Source organism: Zeus faber, assembly GCF_960531495.2.
Source record: "Zeus faber genome assembly, chromosome: 11".
Lineage (NCBI taxonomy): Eukaryota > Metazoa > Chordata > Actinopteri > Zeiformes > Zeidae > Zeus > Zeus faber.
The window spans coordinates 29383766-29400745 of NC_137205.1; the positions used below are offsets into that span (position 1 = coordinate 29383766).

Here is a 16980-nt window from a genome sequence, read left to right on the forward strand (position 1 = left end):
AGACACGAGTTTGCTGAAATTACCTTATTAGTTTTACAAGTCAGTCAGTTTGTTGTGCCCGGTCCCCGGTCATGCTATCCTTCAAAGCTCACCTCCTAGACTCTCCTTCCCCACCCCTCACCCCCGCCCTCCAATCAAATGCTTTTAATAGTCTTTATTGAATATGTTTGTTTTGTTTGTTTCATTTCTGCAATGTAAGGTGTCTTGATGTACCTCAAAACATGCAAAAAAAATAGGGGGGGGTATTATAATTAAGCTTAAGTGTGTTTATATACAGTATATATATAAATATGCGTGTGTATGTGTATATATATATATACATACACACACAATTGCTTGTGCTTATAATTGCAGCAGCTTGCATTGGGTTGCAGTAATGAGTGCCTTTCCCATGAGAACCTGGACATTGGGCCGTAGTTTTTAACCGTAGCTCTGTTTTATTTGACAGGATTGTCAAGATAAACATTGGGCTACAGCATAATGGAGCCTGCCAGTTTTAACCCAATTATACAGCCGTAAAAACCATGTTCGTTTTGATATACTGCTTTCTGTTATAATGTTCAGTACAGTGACACACACACAAAGCAGGCATGTGGGGCACTTTCCAGAGTTATTTAGCATTCTGTCAAGATGGAGACACAGTGTGTTTTCGCCCTGTGGGCATGGCGGAGTCGCAGCATGCCTTTGCTGCGGCGATTGTCTCCACCGCTTTCATCGGGGCAGGAGAACACGTCTTAGTGATTCTGCCAACCTACACACGTACGTTAATAGCCGGAGATAACAGCTCCATTTGCTGTTTGAAAGAGCTCGGGCGGTTGAGCCATCCCACAACATCGTCCCCTTTCAAGTCCAATCATCAGTGAACTCTTTGGTGGATGCTTCTCTCAGTGATATAGCGTTCCACGGGCTGTCTGGACGGTTTGCTGGGAACAAAAAATATTTTCTTGGTTTGTTTGGGGGGTTTTTTTTGGCCTTTTTTTTTTTTTATTACAAATGGACAGAAAGACAGACAGCAGTATGAAAAGTAAGACTCTTTCTCTCCCCCAAACCCCCTCTTATATCACCCTCCTCTATTTTCCCCATACCTCTCCACCCCTACTCCTGTCTGTGGTGTGGGGGTGGTGTGGCTTGAGCAGCCACACTGGTCTTGGGTCTAGGTAATTGTGGCCGGGATCAGGGGTGGCTGTACGCCTGTTGCTTGTCAGAGCAATCAACGAGCAAAGCTTAGATCACCCATCCCCCCGCACACAGAGAAGGAGGCCTTGACATGACATGTTTCCATCTGCTCGGAGCTTGTTCCATCCAGCCCACTCGACAATAAACTGGTGTGTTTCAACACCGTCGCCTATGTTTTTGTGTCGGAGGGCCCTGAAAAAGCCACTCGGGTGGTGTGTGGCAGGCGGAACTGCGGCAGTGGATTCATGGACGTAAAATCTGGCCCGTGAAGCTCTCAAGTGAACATATTACCCCCCTCCCAAGCGTGAGGACAAGACGCGGAAAATGTTTTTTGACTGACTTGGGGGGGAGTAAGTCAACTGTTGAATGAATGTCAATATTTAAATTCCGCCAGCTTACTATGCATGTCGCGTGTAGATAAAATGATTTTTGTTATTCATCGCGTTTCAGTCTTTTACGATGTGTTTGTTGCGCATGTTCTTGTTGCGATGACTATGAAGATGCGATTTCTGGTGCTCCAGAGGGCAAATACTTCAATCGGCAGCTCAGGCATTTAAATGGCACCGGAATCTGCATATCGGTTCGGTAGATGCCCGGGTCAGTTTTTCCAGTGGGAAGGCAAACCGGTTCTTAGAGAAGAGAAGGGGCGAGGGCGGAGGGGGAGGAAGAATGGCGGTGATAGGAGGGAAGAGAGAGGCCGGGGCCCCTTTAAAACTTGCTGTTTTGTACGGAGCCCGTCCGTGGGGGCCCTCCCGTTCGCGGTTCTCTGGATTAAAGATATCAGCTAATGACAGCGAGGGCGACACCACTTCACACAGCGGCAATAACCGACGGAAGGACGGACGGCTGGAGGCGGTGTATTGATAGGTTATTGCCGCTGTGTGAAGTGGTGTCGCCCTCGCTGTCATTGGCCGATATCTTTAATCCAGAGAACCGCGAACGGGAGGGCCCCCGCGGACGGGCTCCGTACAAAACAGCAAGTTTTAAAGGGGCCCCCGGCCTCTCTCTTCCCTCCTACCACCGCCATTCTTCCTCCCCCTCGGCCCTCCCCCCTTCTCTCATCTACGTCACCCGGGGGGGAAACCTGCTTGTCTTACCTCCACTGCAGGAGGACCACCCAGGAAACATGACGCACGTCCGCGGGCTAGTGTGAGCGGGTGCGCACGGACGAAATTGCGAAAACCCGCACGGTGTCCGCGTTTGATTGAGTGCGGCTCTCTCTTCTCCTTAAGAACTTTCTCTGTTAATATTAATGCCTGCCTCCGCCTGCCTCCGCCTGCCTCCACCTGCGCGCATCGCTCTGAGCGGCCCCCGTTTGTTGCCCGCCGTGCGCGCGCCTTGCGTCGGGCTGGTCCTTTGAGCCGGAGTTTGGTATGAAAGGCGGAGGGAGGCTGCTGACGGAAAGGTGAGACGGGCCCTCCAGCGCTGAACTGCAGGACTGTGCTGGAGAGGCATGCCCCCTCCGCCTCTCCCCCATCCACCCACCCTTCGTCTTTTCATCTCCCCCCTGCCCCCCCCGGCTCCTCACCGCCTCCCTCCCTGTGTTCACACTCTGCTCCTCCACTCCTCTGTTACTCCTGCCTCTCCACTTTCTTCTTCAGCTTTCCACTCACTTCTACTTTCCCTCTTTTCCCCCTCCCTCCACCTTTTAACTCCACCTCGCCTCCCCTCCACTCCTTCTCCTCTCTCCCTCCGCCCCTCAAGAAGTCAGAACCGCGCCCCTCCCATCCTTCCCAGCCCTGCTGGCCTTGATCCCGACAGTCTTGAGAGGCTGATAAAGTCCATATCACCCAAAGCATCTGGAGACACTTTGCTGGAATCCTCAACACACACACACACACAGACTTTGATGGTGATGATCAGCTGTGATGGGGTGTGTGGGCGGAGCCGGGGAGAGAGAGTGAGACCAAATCTAAAGACTACAGAGGCTAATCTATAAGACACTGGTGCAGCAACGTAAGGTTCTCACTGTGTGTGTGTGTGTGTGTGCGTGCGTGCGTGCGTGCGTGCGTGCGTGCGAATAGCTGCTTGAGATAGCGATGGATCACAACCGGGGGACCCTTTAAGTGGGGAACCGCTTCGACCACAGCAAAACACCAGGCCAGGTCCAGGTGTATCTGGGACGGTCCCATGGCCTGGACCCCGTCGGTAAGGAAGCACGTGCAGCGAGCAGCCAGGTAATGCCGTGGCCCTCCACTGAGTCCAGAGAGGAGTGGAGTGGGGGACAAGCTCAAAACGTGCGCCCACAAGTCCAGGATGATCCAGTCGGACTGCATTGGCCCTTAGCGGAGGGCCGTGTGAGAAAAGGGCCCAAGGATGTTCCCGGCAGACGTATGTTTACGCCCATTGTCCCGTTTGGTTTTAACGGTTTTTGGGTCCATTGATTTTGATCCCAGAATGGATGATCACGCTGGTCTCCGCTTATCTCTCAACGTCCGACCCCAAAAAATCTGGAACTTGACCGACAGCGTCGTCGGAGCAAAAGCACATAATCCTTAATCTGTTCAAGGCTCCTGTGATTCACACAGTCCTTCTAATCATCGGCTGAGTCATCCCACCAATCAATTTTCTGTTCACCAGAGGCGAGCGGTGAACTTCCCCGGCTGACGTCTTGTTTTGAAACCATGACACTCGGAGGCCACATGAAAGGGCCCAGCACGTCACCAGTCAGCTGCACTTCCCAGAATGACCTCGCCAAGCAACGCTGTGTCACAATGTGGGGAAGTCAAGTGGGATCCTCAAAGGTTCTTAATTATTATTTGATGGCAAGAATTCGGAAAATACCTGCACCGCTCCGTGGTCCGAGGGTGGGCGGGCTGCGAGTAGATGTCTACTGTGTAGTACCGCAAATGATCGTTTACGACGCCAATTAAATGTAAACAGAATACCGGTGTCTTAGTAAAGGAGTGCAAATGTGATTCATGTTATAATTAAATTATTATAAAGCTAAATAAATAAAAGCTTAAGCAGGACTCGTCACAGGTCACAGCCTGAGAGCTCATGTTGATCCCTGGCTACGCAGGAGGACTTTGGGGGAAATCTTCTCCCGCGCTCCCTTACCGCCCGTGATACGCCTTTCACACAACAATGCAAACGCCCACGAGAGCATCAGCGTCGACGCGGCCAGTAGCGCCTCCTCCGCGTCTTTATTCCTTTGCGTTCCATCAAATACAGCGGCATGATGAAATCCGCAGCAAGGGGCTTTAACGGCGGCGTACTGTATGGTAGAGGTAGTCTTTGATGGAAAGGAGGCATGCCCGACAAGGAAAGACTGAGGATCAGCGAGATTTGTCTCCGGCGCTGTTAAGACCAAACCGAGCAGAGCTTAGGAGAGGGTTGATCCCGTGGTGCACATCAGAAGACTGTGGGCAGGATTTTGCCGAACCAACGCAGTTATCAACGCTGGTCGGCCCCCTGGTGCCTCCGTGGCCGCGGGGGTTGAAGTGGCTGCAGAGCTGTCCATCTCTGCTCCGTTCCTGTCCCCTGAACTGTGCAGTGTATGTCCCCGAACTGCTTTAATTTAACTTAGTATGACCACGGACAAACATACATCCACTGCTCACATCCAGCAAACTGTTTCATTTCATGACAGTGAAAGTCATCAGACAAAGCTGGTGACATCCACGTGACATCATCCCTAATGGACATTCGTCGCTCTCCGGTTGTTGTGTTGTATTATAGATTTTGGTTGCGTCGCTGCCGAGGAAATGAATCTCAGCCCCGGAGTCGGGGCAATCGCGTGTGATTTGCGCCGGCGGAGTGGGTCACCTTGTTTCCCTTTGGCCCTGGAAGCGAGGAGGCAACACCTGGCCTCCTCGCTCAACACCGCCGGGGAGAGACGGCGGGAACACTGACGCTAAGCAGGGCTTCAGACGCCGCCGCTGCTCCACCGTCAGCCTGCCTTTTGGAGATTGTGTGTGCGTGGGTGTTTATGTGTGTTTTTGTGCTTTCTTGTTTATAGTTACATGTGTGTAGAGGTGGACGCTGTGTGTGTGCGTGCGTGCGTGTGAATGCGTGCGCTCCAATGCAACGCCGGCTGTGTGTTGCGCCGCGCTAATCAGAGACGGAGCGTCCACATGTGCGCCTCTCAACATCTGGTTCTGTGTCGCACGCAGGAACTGCGCCTTTCTTTCCACTGCTATCAGTTACAGGCAGAAAGAGAAAAACAGCCCACCACCACCACCACCACCACCCGTCCTTTCTCCGCCTCTCGCGGCGTATTTTCTAACTCCTTCTTTCTGCTCTTTCCTTCACAACAATCTCTTTCTGTGTCGCCTGAATCGCGTGAAGCAAAATATATTAAATTCCGCATTGACTTCCTGGTGGTGGTGGTGGTGGTGGTGTAAGAAAGCTGCTGTTAGAAGTGTTCACATCCACTTAATGATGTGTAGGTAATATCGCCTCTTTTTGTCGCCAAAGTGCTAACGACCCCTAAATGTTTCCCAGCAGAGAAGTCAGCAGACAGTTTTGCTAATTCCCAGAGCGAGGCACTTTTTTCTCTTCTCCACGCGTCCTTGTCTGGATGGATGAGTTTGGGCTTAATGAGGCCAGCTTCCCAGTAATTACTGTCACGGCTTTGTTGTTGGCCTTTTAACACACACACACACACACACACACACACACACACAGCAGCTAATCACAGGCTTCATCTCTCCCTGCTTTCCCTCTGCACTGCCGTCTGTCTCGTGCATTCCGAGGGCTTCCATGCATCTGTCTCTCTCTCTCTGTCTGTCTCTCGTGTGGTTGCTGTGTCAGTCACGCTCTCTGACGCCTTCGGGGTGTCTGCGGGTCGTTGCAAATGTTTCAATCAATTTAGCAAAATAATGCAGGCCTTAAATGATACTGTTTCCTTGCACCAAGATGAATATGAAACAAAAATCAATGGATTCCATTTTGCTTCCTCCTTTACTGTGAATGTGAACCTGTTCTTCCTGACTGCAATGCAACGTCTGTGTCCGTCTCTCCTGTCGTATGCTCATCACACTTTAGAGACGCTAACAGAAATAACTTTATTGTCAACCTGCCCACTAACGTTCACTCTCTCTCTCTCTCTCTCTCTCTCTCTCTCTCTCTCTCTCTCTCTCTCTCTCTCTCTCTCTCTCGCCCGCCCTCCCCACCCCAGGCTCTGCAGGAGAATGTTGGGACTCTACAGCGGCAGCTCCACTCCTCAGAGAGAAAAATGCTGAACAAAGAGCTGGAGATGCAGCAACAGGTAACACAATACCTCTCTCTCACGCTCTCCCTCTCTCTACCTGTCTACCCCTCTCTGTCTCACGGTCTCTCCCCCTCTCTACCTGTCTCTCTCTCTCTCTCTCTCTCACGCTCTGTCTGCATCAAATGCACTGGGCTGTTAAACCTGCTTTAGTCGCCGGGGCCGTTGTGTCATTTGGTGCCCACGGCATCAATGGCGCGGGCACTCCTTCGTAGTGTTTACACCGACACTCACAAACTCACTATATATTAAAAAAATACCAGTGAATACATTTACATTCAACCCTTTCTATTTCAATGTAACTGCTCTTTTCTAGTCATTCAGATCCTTCGTAATGTTCACAGCAGTTATTTCAGTTTCCTGCTGGTTTGTGCACAGCACCCCCTGTCCTGCAGGAGAATATCGCCACGGCGACGCGGAACATAACGCCCATGCTCTCTGGTGGTGCGCGCGGCTGGCTCAGGGCGACTTCAAAGCAGGCTTCCCACCTTCCTCCCCAGGCCTCCCATCACCGGAATACCACCAACCCCCTCGCTCTCCATCCCTGCCTCCACCTGCAGGAGGCCACAACGGCATGAGGCACAGGGCCCCCTCCTCCCCTCCCCTCATCGCTCCCCTCATCCCTCTCCAATCTCTCTCATTCTCCAGTTTGGAGTCGGCGATATGCCCCCTTGCACATTTTCCAAATTCCTTAAGATCCGGCTTCAGAGAGCCAGTGCCGGGGGCCAGGAATGCCACCACCGCCTTGGTTCAGAGAGAAACCTCTGCACACACACACACACACACACACACACACACATACACACACACACACACACACACACACAACGACGCATACTCAGTGCTCCAAAAGCCCTGTAATCAGGCTTCGCATTGACCTTGACATCACACAGTGAAAATATGACTAATGACTCCACACACTCAGTCACAGGAGGCGTCGCTGTGGAGAGGCCTTCCTCCTCCTCTGCTCGCCCCCCGACCCTTGGACACACTTGACACACACGTCCAACACCTCGCCGCCTGGCCATGAGAAACCTGAAGGGGCGGGGGCTCAGTGGTCGGGGGGAGCCGATGGTTCCTGACCCCGTCCCAGAGGCGCTGCACGTTGTTAGAGAGGCCCTTGAACTTCGGCCCCTCAGCTCAATGTCAGCTTTTACCATGTTGTCCGGATAAGCGCTGTGGTCCCAGCAGCTTCTGTGAAAGGATTCAATCGTAGCGACGAAGTGGAAGCTCAACCTCTGCTCAACCGTGTTCGAGACACGGAAACCAAAGTCGAGTCGACCAAGCCCAGAGCGGCTTTTGCCATTTTGACCTCTGGAGAGGCGATCTGTCGGAGAGACGGAAAACGGCGCGAGCTCTCATATTGGTTTCATTTCGGATTATATGAATGACCTTGTTATTAAACTCTGCACCTCTGAAAGAACAAAACAAAAACAGCTAGTCGGCGAATCAGCTCCGTAGCTTCAGCCCCATTGCGTGCGACAGCTCATTTCTGGTGTGACCGGGGCCTTGAGGTTTTTGGCATTTCCATCGCGTTTGGCTTCCATCATGGGCCTTGAACCCGTGTCCTCTGACTCAGATCAGCCGACACCGTGTATCCTGAACGATCCCCCAGTTTAGAAGCACATGTCGGATTGAACCCGTGTTTTATTTCTTAATAACTGTTCTGTGTGTGAGCCTACGGTGGCGTGCCGGTGTGTGTGTGTGTGTGTGTGTGTGTGTGTGTGTGTGTGTGTGTCCCCTCCTCGCCAGAGCTCAGCTGCAGGCCTGCGTTTGTGTCATCACCTGCGTGCGTCTCTCCGTGGCGCGTGCGCGCCCGCCGCTCGCGGTGATATTGCCCCAGTTTATCTGCCAAGACGCGTCTTTGTAATGGGATCCCTCGCCTGGCGGCGCGGCCTCTCTGCCCAGACTTTGCGCAGATGTTGCTCCGCCTCACTCTTCCAGGGCCCTCGCAGGCTCTAAAATGGCGGCCCCCGGCAGACGGCTCCTCCTTGCCGCGCGGTTCGACTCGGCTTGAAGAGGGGGCAGAGAGTTGAAGAGCGCGCTTCTTTGTATAAATACATAATGACACACTGGGCACGGCGGAGCTTCGCAGATGAATCCCCGGCGCGGCTCGGGAAGGCGGGTACAATAAAGAGAGAGGGAGAGGAATCACTCCGTGGCGTCGTCGCTCTGGGTGCTGAGGCACACCTAGTTAGGGATGCAGGGGAGCGTAACTTCACTTCTTTGGGCGCCGTCGTTTTCCCGTGTATTGTTCTGTCGGGGGCACAGAGCGTCAGCCGCCGCCGATCCGTCCCGCCCCGCTCAGATCCTCACCACATCTGTTGCCACTTCTAATCTCTTCTTGCCGAAGCGATTTATCTATATTTTTTTTCCTCCCTCTCTCTCTCTCTCTCTCTCTCTCTCTCTCTCTCTCTCTCTCCACATTTCACTGGGAAGCATTTTTGAATTCAAATCGCTCCTCGGTGGAACTCTCTGAATGCCAACTCAGTGGATGTGGAGGCGCAAACTTTGTGACAATGGTTGTTTTTGATGGAGCGCCTTATTCCCCACAAGGTTTTTGTCACTTCGGAACAAGGGGCGGGGGGGGGCGGTGTCAACGTCGTTCCAACAGCCATCTTACCCCTCCTCAAACCGGCAGCAGCGCACCCCACCCGCCCCCACCCCTCAATTCCCCCATCACACGCACCCAGACCTACCCCAGATATATACACGTGCACACACACCACCCAACCTCATTAGCATACATCAAACTTGCTATCGACGTGACAATCTCCATTTGAAGATCCAAAGTGTGGAGGCCTTGTTCCTTTCAGCTGGCAGCTGTCAAAAAAACCCTGCGACAGCTCCCAACACATGGGGAAGTCTGAACCGCAATCTAAAGACTATATATAGATGAAATGGTGTCACTTTAAGATGACTAGCGGGAGAAAAAGACGGCTGCTCCTTTCAATGTTTAATACTGGGGAAACGCTTCATCAGGAACAAACACCGTCTCCCTTTAAGGAGGAGTGGGGAGATGCTATCCCTTTGCTGTTTTGTTTTGGGTTTTTTTTGTTTTGTTTTTTTCCTCCCCCCCCCCCTTTCTTCTCCAGTAAGTTGAAGTCCTTTAACTCCCTTCAGATGGTCGCGTTGCTTTGGAAAATAGCAGCTCACTTCCTTCCTCTCTCCCTCTCCTCCCTCGCTCTCTGCTTCTCGCTCAGACTCATCTGGAGTCTGTCAGTGACCGAGACCTTCGCTGCCGGGGTTTTGATGGGTGACGTCGTTCAAATGCGCCCAACATCTGTTTTAATGGTGAGGAGTCTTTTACTTCAGGCACCTTCACATCCCTCCTGCCACCTGTCAGAGAAAAATAAACACCCGCCCCGCCCGCCGCTAAGATTTTAAAGCGGCGACGTGGAGACGTGGAAACGTGTGCGTTTTGCGCAAAGAAAAACAGCGCGAGATGTGAAGTCGGCCTCAGAACAAGCGGAGAGACGGCGGATGTGGAGAGTCTGTTCTTCTCAGGGAAGGAGCGCGGCATCATTAGGGAGTTTGCGGAGTGTTCGCGCTCTACTTTTTTAAAATTTTTATTTTATTTTATTTTTTAACCGTTGAGGGACACGGCTAAAGGCTGTTTAACGCCGGCGTCTCGCCAATGTGCACAACTTCCTGTTTCCTGCGTGAAAAGCGCCCTGACGTGGTGTTTTTTTTTGTTTTTTGTTTTTTTTTACTCGCGATCGAGCTTCACCTCAAATGTGCGTCGTTGCGTGGCACCCTGCACACGCCGGGATGGGAATTTTTATGAATAACGACCCCTGAACAAGATGATAAATTCACTTTGAGGCCAAGAACTTTTTCCTCTTCGTTGGTTATTAGAAAACAGGGCGTTTAGCAAAATCATTTTTCCAACACGCCGCAAGATGTTCTGCGCTGCCCCGGGTTCTGCGCTGCCCCGGGTTCTGCCCTCCGTTGTATCCTCACCCCGACGAAATACATCATTTTTATAAAGTTTTGCGCAATCTCTGGCGTCTCAGTGTTGCACGGACGTACGAGCTGATCGCTCCCCTGCAACGAGGGCATCGGCAGTTATCAACAAAGTGGTGAAAACTAAAACTCGCCTGTAAGCACGAGAAGGTAGTCCGACCTACGGTCACAAGTCATTATGCTGCGTGCCCAGTCGACGGCCCCACTGTGCTGTGCCGTATTAAATCACCAGTAGGGGCCCCCCCTGGAAGAGAAGTGAGGCCCCTAATATCCACACACACACACACACACACACGGACGGGAGATTCACCCTCGGCGTGTCGTAACTCAAGCAAACATACGAGGCTTGTCGGGTTGGATCAGCCTCTCCGCGGTGCGTACAGTGTCCAGGCCTCGCTGCAGCTCCCCCGGAGCCGCCGTCCCGCTTGTAATGTATGGGACGGAAAGGGGAGACGGGATCACCGCAAGGGAGCTTGTAATTTAGACAAGAGCGGATCTCTTATTGCTGCGGCGACTCCGCCATACATGAACCAGGAATGCGAGAAGGGTCGAGCCTGGCCTCCCGAAGGATCTGGACTTAAATCCAGAGCGGTTGGTGAGGGTTGCTTATTTAACCATTGTTTGTTGCTCTGGTCTGAGGTAGCGGAGGGTGTTTTGTCTTGCCCAGCCGTTTTGTTATGACTACTAAAGCTGCTATAGATAGAGACAGATATTTAGAAAATCTGCACTCGTACGGCTTAAGCTCCTCTCTTTTTTTTTTTTTTTTTTTTTTTTTTTTACTCCTGGACGCTGAAATTAAAGCTTCTGCTCTGCTGATTAAGGCTTTTCTTTGTGTTTCCCACTTTTTTTTTTTTTTTTTTTTCCCTGAGACGGTCCGCTCTCAAATTATGCTTGAATCCATTTCTCACGGAGCGGAGAGAAATCTCTGTGCAGGCTGATGGACTTTTGCCCTGACATTGTTGGCCCGACGGTTTTAAACGAGGAGTGGGGGGGGCGGGTGGGGGGCAGCGGGTGGGGAGCCCCGGAAATTGGCAAAGCAGTAGCAGCCTAATCTACTGCACACTGTGCCGAGACAGTGAACCGCTCCGTGTTAGGATCATTTATACTGGGGCCGGCTTTGAAGTGCTTCCCACTCCCTTCCATTGTAGTCAGGAAGATTAATTAGCCAGAGCCCAACAATCAGTTAAAACCACAACAGGAAAATTATTTTAGGAAAAACCTTTTTTCTCTGTTTAACCCCCCCCCCTCACCGTGCTCGTTCGGGCGTCGCTGGGGTTTTCTCCACGTCGGCCGGACCAGGGGCCCCCGTCAAAGGCGCCGCGGCGGACGGGGTGAACGGCGCGTTCAGGGGGGGCCCCTCCCTTGGTTACACCTTGGAACCTCGAAGTATGTGGGTCAAAATTGTTGCTCCCTGGCTTGAAGGGCCCACGTGGACTCCTGGAGCTCTGCTAGACTATTCACCCGAGAACGGAATTAGTTGGTTCAGCAATTCTTTTCAAAAACCCAGTAAACGCTTTTACAGTACCCTAAATGTAGAGTGTGTGTGTGTGTGTGTGTGTGTGTGTGTGTGTGTGTGTCTGTGTCTGTGTGTCTGTGTGTGATATATATATGTGTGTGTGTGTGTGTGTGTGTGTGTGTGTGTGTGTGTGTGTGTGTGTGTGTGCACGTTTGCGGGCAAAAAGGGGGTTGCACTAACCAAACCCTTTTCAACTTGTGTAATCAGACTTTGGTTTAGTGGAGTGTAATTTAGCCCCAGACAGACTTCCTCCGGTCCTCCCCAGTGGAGTTTGCTACCTCGCTCGCTCTTCCATGCGCCGTGCCCTCCACAGTGGTCCCGGCTCCGCTAAAACCCAGCTGTGTGCAGCCCGTAAATGCATTGTTTGGGCTCCGGCCGTGGTCGCCGGCCTCCAGAAGGGGGAGTTGTGGCGCAGCGAGCCCGGCTGGTCCGCGGACCCCCTGCGGAGATGTGACGATGCCGCGAACAGAGAGGGAATACCCTGAGCCCAGAATAAAGAGGGGAGACCCCGCCGTCTCCGAGTGAGGCCCTCGTCCTGGTGCCTGGCGCTGCGGCCGCAGGAGGAGCAACGTCTGCAACGCCTGGGTCGTTACAAAAGGGGGCGTCCACGGCGCTGTGCCTCGATTGATGTTCCCACCGTGCGTCATTTTCCGTAGTGTAGGTCAAACTGTACCAAAGAAATGCAAAAAGCGAGAAAGATTTATGGATTGGTTCTCGAGGACCGTAAAAGACAATCTTTTGAAAAGGCAGGTTAAATATAACAAACAAATGCATTTCTGTTTATTAATATGTTTCCCCTTTCTTGATATTCCTCCCCTAATATTTAAATATGGGTTTTAATTATAATGGATCATAATCGCTCACTTATAAAATTAATAACATTTGTCAACCCTTGGTAGCCCAAGGCTAACTCACCGTTTCCAACTTGGCAGCCGCTCCTCAAAGTTAGCATCCAGCCGTGATTATGCAAATGTCTCGAAGTGAAATTGCAGTTGTGTTTTCACACGCTCTTAGTCTGTGCAGGTGGATTAGGAAGGCGTCGGCACGGTGCAGATTAGCGGAGTTCACTCCGTCAGGTTGTGTCGCGGCGTTGCCGTCGGCCGGGTCTGACCTCCGTGCCCTGTCGTCCCCCCCTCCTTCCAGGTGACCGCTGTGCGTCAGGAGTGTGAGGTGAAGATTAGAGGCCTGATGCCCGCGGCGCTGCAGCAGGAGCTGGAGAACACCATCGCGTCCCTCAAAGCCCAGGTGAGGACGCCGGTCGTGGAGCGGCGGGTCGATGAGGTTAGGATGTTTGAACGGGTTTGCCCCGCGTTTTGGCCTCAATCTTTTGGGCCCTCAAATACGCACAAACTTTCCTTCCTTTCAATATATTTAATCGTTGAGGCAAAGTTCACAACCTCTGAGTGACACGCATTGTTGAGCTTCTTCCTGCTTTTTAAGCGTTCTTAGCCAATCAAATCAAATCGTCCCATTAGTAGGCTCATGAGCAAGGTCTCCCCCTCAGAGATGAATGAGTCATTACGGATAAAACACGAAAACATGAGTCACTGCGGACAAATGAAAACATGTTGCTGAATGTTCAAGCCTGATTCATGATTTCCATCCGTCTTGAGGTCATGACTTGGTTTTTTTTAGCGTGCCTGTGTAAATGTTTTGTTTTTCAATGAATCAAAAGCTTCTCAAAACACGTCGCGCCGCAAGGTTGGAACGGCGGGAGTCAGCGCACCTCCACCGTCCCGAGCCTCACCGAAGCGGGTTCCACTCGTCCTGGCAGTGCCCACGTCCGTCTCTCTCCAGCTACAAGTTGACGAAAGCCCCGAAAGACCTTGGTCGCGCTTGCTGCCGCGTGGCTCTGCGTGAGGTGTTTGTCGCGTTTGTTTGGAGGAGACCCGGAGCAGAGCAGGGGGGGAACCGCACGCTGCATCAGTGGTTTGCGCTGCTACTTCCCAGCAAGAAGCCCCTGGATGCCATCCCAGTCGGGGTCGGTTTGGACGACCGGGCGGGGGCTCCTGTGGGTTTCCTCCCGCAACAAAAGGCCTAGGTAGATGTTGTGCGCACACTTCTGCCGTTGCCGTGCCCAAGGCACTGGCTTTAGAACCGCCGCGGCTGCCCGGCGCTGCTGATAGTCGGGATGGGTCGAGTGGCTCAGGAGGCGGTGGCGCGGGGGTCGTCTAGTGAGCGGAAGGTTGCCGGTTCGATCCCAGGCTCCTCCTGGCAGCGTGCCGATGTGTCCTTGAGCAAGACGCTTAATGCCCTCACTGCTCCCCGGGCGCCTCTACATGGCAGCCCACTGCTCCTAGATACCACTAGGATGTAAAATGCAGAGAAATTGCAAATTTCCCCGTTGTGGGACTGATCAGGGAATATAAATTAAGTAAAAGAAAATAGGATCCAGTGGATGAATTCCGGTTTCCTGCAAAAACGGGTCTCATGTCGGACCCCCGCCGCCCCTCTTTAAAGACCCCTCCTCCTCTTTCTCCGTCCATCATGTGTAGGACATGATGATGCTGAGCGTCCGTCCTGCTGCCGCTTGGTGCAGCCAGGCAGCCTCGGAGCCTCTCATCCGTCTTGCCGGGCCCCCCCTTTTTTTTTTGTCGACGTCCCGATCGCAGCTGAGCTTTCAGTTCCTCGGCTTCGGCAGAGTAAACAACAGAGCCTTGTCTGCGGGGACCAGAGTGGCGGGCCATACACAACAAGTTTTCTCTTATTTTTTATTTATTTTATTTTTCGGGGTGGGGGGGGGGGCGCTCTTCTGAAACGGCCGCCTGTTTGGAATAGCTGCACCAATATCCCTTTTCCGAGCGCGGACCGCAGCCCTGCGATCGGATATGTTTATACAATGTAATTCGTGACCAGAACGGCCTCCCCTCTCATTGACAATGTCTCGGTTTTTGCACATTACAACGCATTATTTTTGCATGTAGAAGGGAGAAGGTGGGGAGACTTTTTTTTTTTTTTTTTTCTCTGTCCGGAGGCATCTGACCACGTTTCGGCGATGTTCAGCATATTCCGCACCGCTGCGACGCGCCAAATGAAACGCTAGAACTTTCCTGAGGTTTCCCCGACAGAGAGGAATGTGCCTCCGGCTCCAGGCCGGTAGTTTCAGAACAATGCGGATTCTTTTCGAGCAGTGATTACTCCGCCAGGCCCGGGATGCCATGTAAATGTAGATGGGGTTTATTTTCACTACGGCCAGTGACACTTCATAAATAAACTGGTGCCTTGTAGCCAAATACGCGGTCGGTCTCAGCGCGGCGTCCTCTCGCCGCGTCCTAACCTTTGGGCGCATAATCTTGTCCCCGTGTGCCCTGACCCACGGTGACCCCCAGCCCCCTGCGGTGCTGACCTCCCAACAACCAAAGCCTTTCTTCCACAGCGTGCTGCCCTGCAAACCCCCTCCACCCAAAATGCAGGCCGCCCTACACCCTCGTAGCAACACCACCTCCGCTCCGACGGCTTCCTCCCCAATATCCATCTCCGTGTGTGTCACCAAGACATGAGTCGCGGCAGGTTCATCTAGAAGGCTGAGGCAGTTGCACGTTAGGGTTACGGTTGTACTGAATAGCGGGCATGGAAAAGCCGGTGCAGCCCAAAGAGAAAGAAAGTGAATTGAGGTGCAGCTTCCCGTGGAGCCGCGTGAAAACAACTGGAACTAAAACAAAACACGTTAAATAACAATTTCAACTCTTGGCCGTCGACGTTTAGGGTCGGCGCTCACCTGCCCTGCGCCTGGCGAAGGCTGATGACATCATCGAGGGGAGACCAGCACATAAATGAACAGGCCAAATATTAACCAAATACGATCCTGCTTCCACGACCCTATAAGGATGCGTCTTAAATCCTCATTTCGTCTTTTTTTTTTCTTTTATATACGTCGGCTCCTTCGTCCGCCGTCTGCCTCCTGGCGAGGTGCTTGGCTCCGTCTGGCACGAGCCCCCAGGCCGCAGAGCACAAACGTTTGCGATGTGTCTGTTCCCAGGTCCACCTGCTCCAGAAGAGAGCCTCCCTGCTGCAGGAGGACCTCGACGCCTGTCGCAGCAGCAGGTCAGTGGAAAAACCCAGCGCGTGCCCGTGTCATTAGGCGGTGTTTGTGTGTCTGCACGTGTGCGTTGGCGTGTGCGGGGGTTTGTAAGCGCGCTCGCCGTGTGGGAGAGGGGGGCAGAGGCGTCTTCTCCATGAAGGCCACGCTCCAGATGCCCTGAATACATCGACGTGTTACTCGGCGGACGTAGAAGACGTAGAAGACGTAGAAGACGTAGAAGACGGGGCAGACGGGGCAGACGGGGGAGACGGGGCAGACGGGGCAGACGGGGCAGACGGGGCAGACGTAGAAGACGTAGAAGACGGGGCAGACGTTTTAAACCAGGGCTGGTTGGAAACCTCTTCTCCGGCCGTCGCCGTCGCTCGTGCTGAACCTGCGGTTTGCATCCGATCCGTCATCCTGTCGGGAGCGGCGATGGCGGCACGGAGGGCAGCGGCTCCGTACGCGGTGGTGAGGGGGGCGGGGGCTCAGGGTTAGGGTTAGGGTTAGGGTTAGGGTCAGGGGGTCGTCTAGTGAGCGGAAGGTTGCCGGTTCGATCCCCGGCCCCTCCGGTTAGCGTGCCGATGTGTCCTTGAGCAAGACGCCTCACCCCCTAACTGCTCCCCGGCCGCCTCCACATGGCAGCCCACTGCTCCTAGAAATCACTAGGATGTAAAATGCAGAGAAATTTCATTTTTCCCCGTTGTGATCCTGATACAGGTATAATACTAATAAAAAAATGAAGCGTCCCGGTCCGATCACGTCACAACACGCCCCCTCCGCGTTAATCCCACTCAGTTATTGTCTCGCACAACTGACCGTTTGAATTGGCGGTGCTGCGGCACGGTGCAGTATCAGCGCCTCGTTCATGGGGGGGTGAATGTGTTTGTTCCTAAACTGCAGGTAGCCTCGGAGCCACGCCGCCCCGCCCGATGAGGGACGACCGCGCCCATTCAGATGTGAGCACCGCTGACTGTTACCGGGGCGGTTTTAGGCGCCTGTCACGCCATCGGATCGATCACCTTTAATTTAATGCTCTGTTTTTACATGTTTTTTTTTTCTTATGTCATGTTTTTGGTGATAATTATA

General features: G+C 52.8%; 1 protein-coding gene across 1 annotated transcript in view; it reads left to right on the forward strand.

Moving 5' to 3' along the window:
* The window catches only part of cep112 (centrosomal protein 112), a gene marked incomplete at its 5' end in the record, with an annotated part of 140662 nt that extends 123682 nt beyond the window's left edge, over positions 1-16980 (forward strand). Inside the window, 4 exons of the mRNA XM_080010122.1 lie at positions 6299-6388; positions 13014-13115; positions 15850-15914; positions 16795-16980. Coding sequence (XP_079866248.1) covers positions 6299-6388; positions 13014-13115; positions 15850-15914; positions 16795-16798 — 261 coding nt within the window. The 3' untranslated portion in view covers positions 16799-16980. The remainder of the gene's footprint in view (positions 1-6298; positions 6389-13013; positions 13116-15849; positions 15915-16794) is intronic.